This window comes from Sinocyclocheilus rhinocerous, unplaced genomic scaffold, assembly GCF_001515625.1.
Source record: "Sinocyclocheilus rhinocerous isolate Xijiao unplaced genomic scaffold, SAMN03320098_v1.1 scaffold757, whole genome shotgun sequence".
NCBI lineage: Eukaryota > Metazoa > Chordata > Actinopteri > Cypriniformes > Cyprinidae > Sinocyclocheilus > Sinocyclocheilus rhinocerous.
This window is the reverse complement of record NW_015662957.1, coordinates 208,769-218,930: the sequence shown is the minus strand read 5'-3', so window position 1 is coordinate 218,930 and position 10,162 is coordinate 208,769. Positions and strand designations below refer to the sequence as shown.

At 37.8% G+C, this 10,162-nt stretch overlaps 2 protein-coding genes across 2 annotated transcripts in view; one reads left to right on the top strand and one right to left on the bottom strand.

The window, feature by feature from the left end:
• Positions 1 to 1,397: 1,397 nt before the first annotated feature.
• LOC107728603 (DNA-binding protein inhibitor ID-1-like) lies at positions 1,398 to 2,498 on the top strand. The gene is made up of 2 exons (XM_016538831.1): positions 1,398 to 1,875; positions 1,991 to 2,498. Exons 1-2 carry the CDS (start codon positions 1,525 to 1,527, stop codon positions 2,024 to 2,026), a joined length of 387 nt encoding a protein of 128 aa, XP_016394317.1. The 5' UTR covers positions 1,398 to 1,524; the 3' UTR covers positions 2,027 to 2,498.
• A 2,655-nt stretch (positions 2,499 to 5,153) lies between these two features.
• Positions 5,154 to 10,162, bottom strand: part of LOC107728621 (nuclear receptor coactivator 3-like) — a 48,657-nt gene continuing 43,648 nt past the window's right edge. Inside the window, exons 18-23 of the mRNA XM_016538872.1 lie at positions 9,603 to 9,704; positions 9,450 to 9,515; positions 9,098 to 9,272; positions 8,733 to 8,913; positions 7,905 to 8,088; positions 5,154 to 7,086 (exon numbers count right to left, since the gene is read on the bottom strand). Coding sequence (XP_016394358.1) covers positions 7,075 to 7,086; positions 7,905 to 8,088; positions 8,733 to 8,913; positions 9,098 to 9,272; positions 9,450 to 9,515; positions 9,603 to 9,704 — 720 coding nt within the window. The 3' untranslated portion in view covers positions 5,154 to 7,074. The remainder of the gene's footprint in view (positions 7,087 to 7,904; positions 8,089 to 8,732; positions 8,914 to 9,097; positions 9,273 to 9,449; positions 9,516 to 9,602; positions 9,705 to 10,162) is intronic.

Genomic DNA, 10,162 nt, shown 5'->3' with positions numbered 1-10,162 from the left:
GGAGAGTGGAGGGATGCGAGCCTGTTGTTTGTTGTTGCTATAGAGACCGCCCGCTCGGCGCCAGGCTGACAGGCGTCAAGGCTCGAATGAATGGGTGACGTCACGGCGCTGGCGCCCGGCAGTCTGCTTGGGTTTGTTTGGACAATCTGGGGGAAGAATCAGAGCACAGCAATGCAAAGTTATGTGAGTGAGTGTGCGCTCAAGGCGACGCGCACATATGAAGGAATTTGGAAGTTTGCGCGAAGAAACGCATTCAAAGAAAGACAATGAGACGATCTTTGGTGCATGGAAAATAAACAGAAAGAGACACATTTGAATAAAAATGGGACTGTGGCAAGACTCGATTGCACAATAAACCTCAGCACTATACAAGTGATGCACTTAATGTTGGTTAATGGACTATGAATATTTTATGTGCATACAAAATAGTTTAAAGCTGGTGAAAAAGTAATGATACTTATCATTAACAGTAGCCCAGCATGTAAACTTATAATTAGGCAACAGTTCACAATAAATGTCTTGTGTATTGAAACATGGAATCTCATATCATGCATTGTTGCACCACGACTTTATCAGATTTTATTCAAACCACAAAACAAATATTTGATATTAAGCAAGTATTTATTAATGTATAACTTTTTGGTTTAAATTGCATTGTAAAAGCTTAATGTCAGTGAAGATTTAGAATATTATTAATATTTTAAAAACATTTGTTGGTGAAATAAAAGCCACTGAGGCATAACTAAAATGCATTAAGCCATTTTGTTGTCATGTGACAATAAAATAATACCAGAGATGATCCTTTAGTCACTCATTAAGTTAAAAGAAAAAAAAAAGATGTTTCGTTCAGGTTGTTATTGTTCAACAAATTCATATTATATTATTGTTGTTATTATTAGCTATTATTAGGTTATTATTATTATTATTATTATTATAACTTTAAAATATGTTATGTTGGCCGAATATTCAATATTCAAGATGCACAATTCGCCAAGTAATAACAGAATTGCCTGTGACAGGTAAATAGATGGAAACAAAGATGCTGATGAAACATTTTACAGTGTGCTTTGTTTCTTGAAGCAGCCCACATACGAAGAAAGCTTGTTTCATTTGAAAGTAATAACTGTTGCCTTTTGATCCTCGACCACCCCTACACACCGCTAGATCTGTCTGCTTCACCTGTGGAGTGCACAGACAGCTGGATACCCACAGGTCATTCGCAGAAGACACACATTTGTTTCCATTTGTAACACCATCCCCCAAGCATATTGTAACTGCGATAACAGAGCCGCGCCGTCATTGGCTGAGCGAGCGAATCCGGTGAAACCCTATTGGCCCAAGCCTGCAAACACGAGTGTTTGGTGACGCCCACAAGCGCCGACATCCTTTAAATACCGAACAGTTCTGCTCCGTAAGCATGTGGTGAACTGTCATCGCACTCTCGACGCCTCAAGACCCTAAAGGAGTACGAGCGTATCGCCTCAGCTCATCTCTTTGACTTAACCGTCAACCTTTACAGCCAAAATGAAAGTTGTGGGACCTACCTGCGCGCTGAAGAGCAGCAAAGTTGGAGGGGAAGATGTTGTCCGCTGCCTCTCCGACCAGAGCCTGGCCATCTCCAAATGCAAGATCCCGCTGCTAGACGAGCAGATGACCATGTTTCTTCAGGACATGAACAGCTGCTACAGCAAACTGAAAGAGCTGGTGCCCACGCTACCGACCAACAAGAAAGCCAGCAAGATGGAGATCCTGCAGCACGTTATTGATTACATCTGGGACTTGCAGGTGGAGCTGGAAAGCAAGAAGAACCAGAGCTCCGCTCCCAGAACTCCCCTCACGACTCTGAACGCGGAACTGGCCAGCATTTCTGTTGAGGTAACTATTAAAATATATAGAGTATGATATTTTGCGCTCAAATAGATGACCTATTCATAACCAGCATACGTGTATGAATGACTCAACTCATTATGTTTCCTCTCTTGTCTTGCAGAACGGCTGTTCAGATGACCGAATCATGTGCCGTTAAAGTTGATGCTCCCGGTTTCACGTCAACTGAGCGAGAAGCATCGCGAAGAACGAACAAGGTGCGCGGAGGTGACGATGGAGCAGAACCGCCGTGACGCCTTGAACTGTGTTGTTGGGAGAATCTCCTTCTTCTGTTGTAGAGGAAAACAACTTTCAGTGGAGAGTCACAAAACTGTCACGAGAAGTGAAGTGTGATGTTCTCTCTGAGATCTTCCCAAACATATCGATGTGTGTTAGCTGTGGAATCCATGGCGATTATTCACTTATAATTCATGCATTTCCCATTCGGTCAAAGTTTCTCCAGTGTTTTGATAACTTTTTAGAAAAATGTCTATTTTGTTGTAAAGTTTTCTCAGATTACTGAGCGAAAGAATGTATTGTATATTACAATGACAAACAATGTGAATGCCTTATTGTGTTTTCTACAATGTATATTGTGTTTTTTTTTAATTAAAACAAGAAAATGAGACATATTTCGGACTTGTTTTCTCACTTTTGTGTGTGAGGATGAATGAATGGAAGTGGGGCTGAACTGAGAAAATGCTGTTTACTTTGTAATTCAAAAAAAAAAGTTTAGCTGTCAGTTTTACTGACATCTAAAATAAGTTGGTCTCACAAGGTTAGAGGTCATAATTTATCCTAGTTAACACATTAAACGTTTAGCTTTAACGTTAACATGTTACAACATGACAATTTCGTCATTACAGTTCAACTTTTGTCAATATCAACTTGATTTGCTTCATTAGGCTAATTAAATTGAAAGTAAACTCATCACTTCAGATTGTAACTTTTAGTGCAACAAAACTTAAACTTTCGATTTGAGTGTGTTTCTTTTTTTTAATAAAAGCTTTTAAAAAATGTTAATAGCAGAATGTTTGGAAAAATAAAAAACATTCAGTTTGTCTATAGTCACGTTTCATCCTCAGATATTTCTGATAAATACATTAGGCCTAACAATAACAACGAATAGCCTATAAACAAACAGCAAAATAATTGTAAAAGTCTAGTGTAGCCTACATTAAAATATCTATAGGATAAAACAGAGGTTAAGTCATGTCCCATTAAATTAATAATCAAAATAAAATAATTTAAACGTACAAGTAGTTTTAATTGGTTAAAGTTTGTTTAATTTATTATTAAGGTTATTTTCATCTAGTGATGTTCGCAAACTCTTTCTAAACTCTATAATTCCGCTTATTTTTACGCATCCCGGTATTTAAAAGGCGGGTAGCGGAAGGGTTAAGTGTTTTCCGAGAAAAAGGCAGTTCGTTGTAAGATTTATTCCGTCTCCCTGGTGCAATGTTTTTCTCATTTCCCTGCGGTGTGATGCGCGCAGCTGCAGGCCTCGCGATGTGCGGCTCGGCCAGTGTGTGATTGTGTTTGTGTGATCGCTTTGTGCCAAGGGCAGGGGAGGGCGCAGACTGAGCGGCGCCGCCGCACACCTGGGGAAGTTCAGGTTAAATCGCTCCACATTCCTCGGCACACAGCTGATTGAAACATTAACAAACAGTAATCCGCAAGCCCGGGCTGCAGATGGGCCGGGAACACGGCCAAGGAACTCTCAGTCCCTCTGTATAGTTTCCCACATAGCCTAGGCCTACTACAACGAAAGCTTCTTTTAATAAGAATTTAGCGCATTTAAACATAGCGCCACACACTACAGCCAACTTTTCCACTAGAACATCAAATAAAGCTCAACAGCAGGCGCTTTGAAAACAGCAGACAAAGGGAACACGCTGTTTTTTGGGCTTCAAATTAATTTATGTAGCCATAAAGTGTTTTCCCTCCTAAATTAAGGCAATTTTATGTTAATTCAGAGGCGTTTAGCCTAAGCATGTTTGTTTGTATAGGCCTACTGAAACTTCACTCAGACAGACTTGACGGAAAAGTGATTGATAATCTGTAGGCTAAATCAATTTTTAGTAAATTCTTATGCTCATTGTTGTCATTGGATGCTACTTACGCTCTATTAATAATGAGGTAGATGAAGACAATCTTTTTTTCAAGGTCAAAGTTCGTTTTGTAGCTGTGAAGATGGACATTTTAGCCTCTTGCGCCGCTCTGTGGAAACACGGCGAACTTTATTTTCACGTCATGCCAAACATGTACGCATTGGTATTCTTATTAGGATAGCATTATAAAGACTTTCCATTGATTTATCACCTACACAGAAACCTTTTTAGGTATTTAGGTTTTAATTAAGTTCATATTTGGTCACGTTAGGCCACTTGAACAGTTTGGAGGTAGGCTAAATGATTTTAAGTTGCCTTACATCGTGGGGACAGACTCAGTTAAACGTGACATTTTGAAGCTGAAAAACACAAAAAGCTTTTTAGCTTACTCAAACAGTCTTTGTTTTATTTACAACCTACAACAATCTTTGTTTTATGAACAAAAAAAATTATGTACTAACCGTCAAAAACATAACCTGTTGATGTATGTAGAGAGGAATATGATTTGAGCCAGTCAAATAGTGAAGAGTGCTTCAAGTGTTCTCAAAAGTACGTTCAACGTTGCACTATATTCTGATATATTTTCCACAATATGGCCAGGTTTAGCCAAGATTATTATATTTAACTAGAACTAAAACCATAAGAAAAAAATTGTTACTTGAAATAAAGTAAACATTAACTTTAACATCAACTCATTTCAGTTAGTTCCCAAGACAGCATTTCTCATTTTCGTTTAGTTTAACTTGATGCACTAAAATAGCTAAAACTAAAATTTAAAAACAGGCAGTAGATACAACTAAAAAAAATTAAACAACAAAATTACTTAAAACTAAAAATAAAAAAAATGGAAAACACAAAAATGATTCAATATATTTAAAAACTATAATAGTATCTCTGTAATACTTAAATAACACTGGTCTGTAGTACACACACGTTTACGGAGTTATCCAACTCTCTTTGAGTTATCTAGACTTTAGTTTTTATATACAGCTAGTAATAAATACTAAAAACAAACTTTAAACAAAAACCTCTTGCATTTTACCATAAAAAAAAAATAGAAAAAAAACATTATTTTCTTCATTTTATATAGTTTTAACAAATTTATCTCACTTCTGGGTGCCCAAAATAAAGACACACAGAGAGAGAGAGAGAGAGAGAGACTATATGGAATACATGTCACGTTTAAATAGAACTTTTATTTACAACAATATCAACATCAAGCAAAATAATTAAGTGTATTGTAATTTACATCCTGTAAAATGTGAGCTTATCTTCCGTTCACACCCCTCAGTCAACCAGTTCTGAAAACACACCACAGTAACCTCAATTTCCCCGAATTATCATTTCAAAATATACTCTGTCACAATCAACAGTAACCTAGCGAAATTAACACAAATGATAGTGTTGCTTTCCTGAAAAGACTGATGTATTATTAGTTTCCCAACTGTATTTCATTCCCACATCTGGGAATCAGCACTATTTGAAGTCACTGATGGTAAAGACTGGACTAATGAAGTGACCGAGGATCACTACACTACAGAGATACATGGATGAGCGCCTTTGTCAGAATGGATTCCTTATTATTCGTACTTTTAAAAAGCACATCCAAGAGGCTCTTAAAAGTGGTTTAAGAAAAGTTTTAAAACGAGGTGTGTAGTTACAAGTTATAAGTCTTGGCAGTTCTGTAGATAATTCATAATCATCAAAATCTTACAAAACTTAAACTGAAGAGCGAATAAACCGCATGATAGAGAAACCCTCCAAAAGCACAGACAATACTGCTAAAATATTAACTGGCCTCAAAAATAAACAGGTATACTTGGTTTTGTATGTATACAGTATATAGTACAAAATCATAATATGTAGTAATATGTTCATATGATATGTACCTTTTACTCCGCGCATTTGCGCGAAAACATGTAAATGGATACATTTCTGTAATCAAACTTGAGAAAACAGGAAAAACAGGCTGAAAAAAACATCTTTGGATTGTGCATGTTTCTTAAAGGTAGATTTCTGAAGAACCAACAGTATGATACAGTGAGAAAGTGAGTAATTTTCCTTATTAAGAGCTAGCTCAAAAAGCAACAACAAACATAATCTTTGCATATCGTCGGAAAACTTGCACCATTTTTTTTTTTCGGTCAGGAGAACAAGTGGAAATGAAAATAAAATTATGAAACCGTCACTGCATAACATTTCCGTGATGTTAGAAATAGTGCCATCCAAACATAATAGCGGTCACTGTTGGAAAAAGAAAAAAGAAAAGAAAAAAAAAAGAAAGAAAAAGAGGATGTGCTGGAAAGGATAAAAATAAAATATTTTCTCCCTTTGACAAAAGTTAAAATAGATGTAAAACCCAGAGCAGTACTGACCTAAAATATAGATAAGATGGACCTAACCGGGCTCAAACGCTGTGCAAAAAAAGTATGTAGTAAAAGCATGTATGATACATATGTAGCAGACAGTATTTACAATTCTAATCTTATTCACACACAAAAAAAGAAAAAAAATCCTGTCTAATACTGCAGTACCATTTGCTTTTTGTTGACACCACTTTGAGCCGATGGCATTGAGAGGAGGATTATTGCTTTGATATGCGTAAGTGATGAAGTTCTGGTGTTTACAATTCCCACGGTTTTCTTTAAAACGAGGCTTGTCCGAAACAAATTCAAAATAGACAATATGCACATAATCGTTCTATAAGGCTAGAAAAGCAAGAAATATATTGCAACTATCCTTTTCTGTACTAGCCTTAAAATAAAGTGCTCCCTCACACTGTCGAGTTGTACCACAACCATTCCTACTCTGATCCCCCTGGTGGTTATGTTGTGTACTGCAGTACAGCCACATGGGACAGGAGAGAGCCTGCTGCACTCGCTACTGGGCATATTCAGAAACAAGCCCACAGAGAAGGCTCGAGTCTCTCTCTCTCCCTTTCCATGTCTTTCTCTCTCTCAGTCAAGTTTTCACTGGAGATTTCCAGTGATTTATCCCCTACGAGGTGGATTTTATAGCTTCGTGTTGACATTTCCTCACTGGACTGATGTGTGAGTCCCGAGTTCGAATCCAGCTTTGACAGAGATGGCTCATCTCCTCAGCAGTACTTCTGTAAAACACATATTATACGTGCGCAGATAAGTAAAAGTAACATATTGCATCTTTTAGTGCAGTTAAAGAAGACCTCCGGCCATGTTTCTTCATCAAAATCGATTAGCAAGATTTAGCATTACATGACTTGCTCACCAATGGACCCTCTGCAGTGAATGGGTGCCGTCAGAATGAGAGTTCAATAAAAACATCACAATAATCCACAGTACTCCAGTCCATCAATTAAGGTCTTGTAAAGTGAAAAAGCTGCATTTTATCTTTAAACGGTCACTTCTGGCCAAAATACCAGTCTGTATAATAACCCTTCCTCCGATTAAAAAAAAGTCCAACCCCTGTTGTCCTCTCATATCAAAATCCACTCACATATTTGTTTAGAACAGTTTTAGACTGTTTTTGCTTGTAAACAGTGTTTGGTCTGTGCACATTTCTCTCTTGGTTCAGATTCAAGTGTTTTTTTTACTGGAGAAAGCAATATTATGGCTAGAGGACTCTCTCTTTTTTTTTTTTTTTGTCAGGAACTATGGTTTGAAGTAAAAATGTCTTGATGGATTTGTTTATTACAAACATGCAGCGTTTCCCTTCACAATATGTTAACTGATGGACTGGAGTCGTGTGGATTATTGTAATGTTTTTATCAGCAGTTTGAACTCTCATTCTGACGGCACCCATTCACTGCAGAGGATCCATTGGTGAGCAAGTGATGTAATGCTAAATTTCAGTAATCAGTGTTGATGAAGAAACAAGCTCATCTACATCTTGGATTTCAGAAAACTGAATTCCTTTAAGCAAATGTAACTAAATCAATGCAGTCTGTACCTGATCGGGTCCCATTGGCATGCGTCCCATACCCATGGCGTTCATGCCCATCTGGCCCTGCATTGGGGGCATCTGTCCTGCACCGTTGCCATTTACACCTCCTTGCATGGAACCGTTCATCATCATTGCCCCATACTGTCCCGGCGCCCCCTGCTGGGGATATTGCTGCTGCTGCGAGTATGAACTAGGAAACAGATAAAACAGGAGAATAATAAAATTAAATTAAATACACCCAATATAAAGATGAACTCTATTAAAGGCCATGTACTAAGGACTATTGTGACTGACAGGTTGATTTTACTTACTACTTGACAGTGTTCCACACAAGTCTAATTGTAGTATTATTTCTATACTTTTAAAATATTAGTGTTTACTATTGATATTATTTTTTATTTTGAATTACCTTTAATGTTTATATCTTTATTATCTTTTAGATGTAGATTTAGCTTTAATACATTTTTATTTCAGATATAGTTAACAATAAAAACACAGCTTTTGACTGTTTTCTAGCTGGTTAAATTGCATTTTATAACTGACCATAATTTGAAAAGCTTATTTATATACAATAGTGTACAGTAATAAAACAAAAATTTATATTAAATATTCTTTTAAAGAATATTAAATATGCTTTGTACCACTGAATATTCTTTACTTATACATTTGTTTGTATATTTTATGTGCTTTTTTAACTACAGTAATTTCCATAACATTTTCATGACTAATTGTAATCGTAATTTCATGATTTTTGTAATTGTAACTATTTTTCAAGACCTGAAGGCAAAAATTCACTGACATTTCCACGGTGCTATAGAAGGTTTTATGACTTACTTATTCATGGGCATAGGCCCCTGTCCCCAGCCTTTCATCTCTGCAGACTGGTACATGGGATTGCTCTGAGGGTGCTGTTGCATCATGGGATTCTGAGGGCCACCCATACGGCCAGACATCATATTATTAGGGGGGCTGCTGCCTGTTCCCACAAATGAAGGATCCCCCTGCTGGCCTATACCTGGAATCACAACCCAGAGACATTTATAAAAAGAAAGCAACAAGAAAGTGCATAGCGTGTTAATCAGCAATCAATATACCCAAGCAAATTGCTATTCTATTCCAATTATTTTATCCACCGTGTGTCATTACTTGTTATTTGATAGTACATTTTTCAAACTACAAGATCCCAATAACTAGCCTACCATAGCTGCCTCCATAGTTAAAGGGCTGCTGGCCGGGCTGGGTCATTGGTGGCCCTCCCATAGGGTTGTCCATTCCTGTGGGAGCTGTGACATTAGGAGGGGGACTGAAGCCTCCGGCTGCAACCTGCTGCTGTTGCTGCTGTTGCATCATCATCATCATCCTCTGTCTTCTCATCTGTAGAAAGGGAGAAAACAATGGTTAAACATTTTACATAAGACACTGGTTATGATCAGTCTTACATAAAATCTTATACTTCAGTTACATTGTCAATGGGGGTTTAAGTATCATATATGCAATTCCACATCACTGACAGACACACAAATGCATATTTTGAAAATGATCTATTTATACCTCTGTTTGAAGATTCATCATTTCTCTGCTGCGCTGGGCCATCATCTGTGCATTCAGGAAACCAGGCTGAAAGATAAAGGAGGGATGATATTAGAGAGAGAAAATGAACATGTATAAGGCTTCAGATGTCATCAAAAGATTAAAAAAAGGTACCTGGCCGCCCATGCCTGGCTGCATGCTAGGTCTCATGCCAGGGTTTCCTGCAGGGTTGTTATCTGGCCTCATCCCCATGCCCTGCCTGCTCTGGTTCAAAAACTGTAGCAAAGGAACATTCAAATGTTATGAGACATGCTAAATGCTAAAGTTTTGATCCTTTATCCAAATAATAAAGTGATTTAATAAATTATTTGTGTTGAATCTATTGTTAATTTAGAACCTAAAATGTATTGGCGTGGTACGGCTCGGCTCAGTACGGTACGGTACGACACGGCTCGGCTCGGTTTGCGTTTCCACTGCAGTTCAGTACCGCTTTAGAGTGGGTGGGATTATTCACGTCGTTTATAGTTGCGCCGCCTATACTGCCGCGACTCCTGAAAAACTTTTTCATTCCGCGTCACCCCATCAAGCTCGCTGGATCCGCTCCTCTGCTATCAAGGAGAGGAACGTCTGTATTTCCTCAACAGACAACGAAACAGCCACTTTTTGGTTGTTAAAAAAGGTGTGCTCGTTCAAAACAGTTGCGTTCGATCCTTCGCTGGCTGTGCTGATTTAAA

Coding starts and splice junctions, on each gene's coding strand:
- LOC107728603 (XM_016538831.1), top strand. CDS start 1,525: ATGAAAGTTGTGGGACCTACCTGCGCGCTGAAGAGCAGCAAAGTTGGA. Junction 1,876..1,990: donor TGGCCAGCATTTCTGTTGAG/GTAACTATTAAA, acceptor CTTGTCTTGCAG/AACGGCTGTTCAGATGACCG.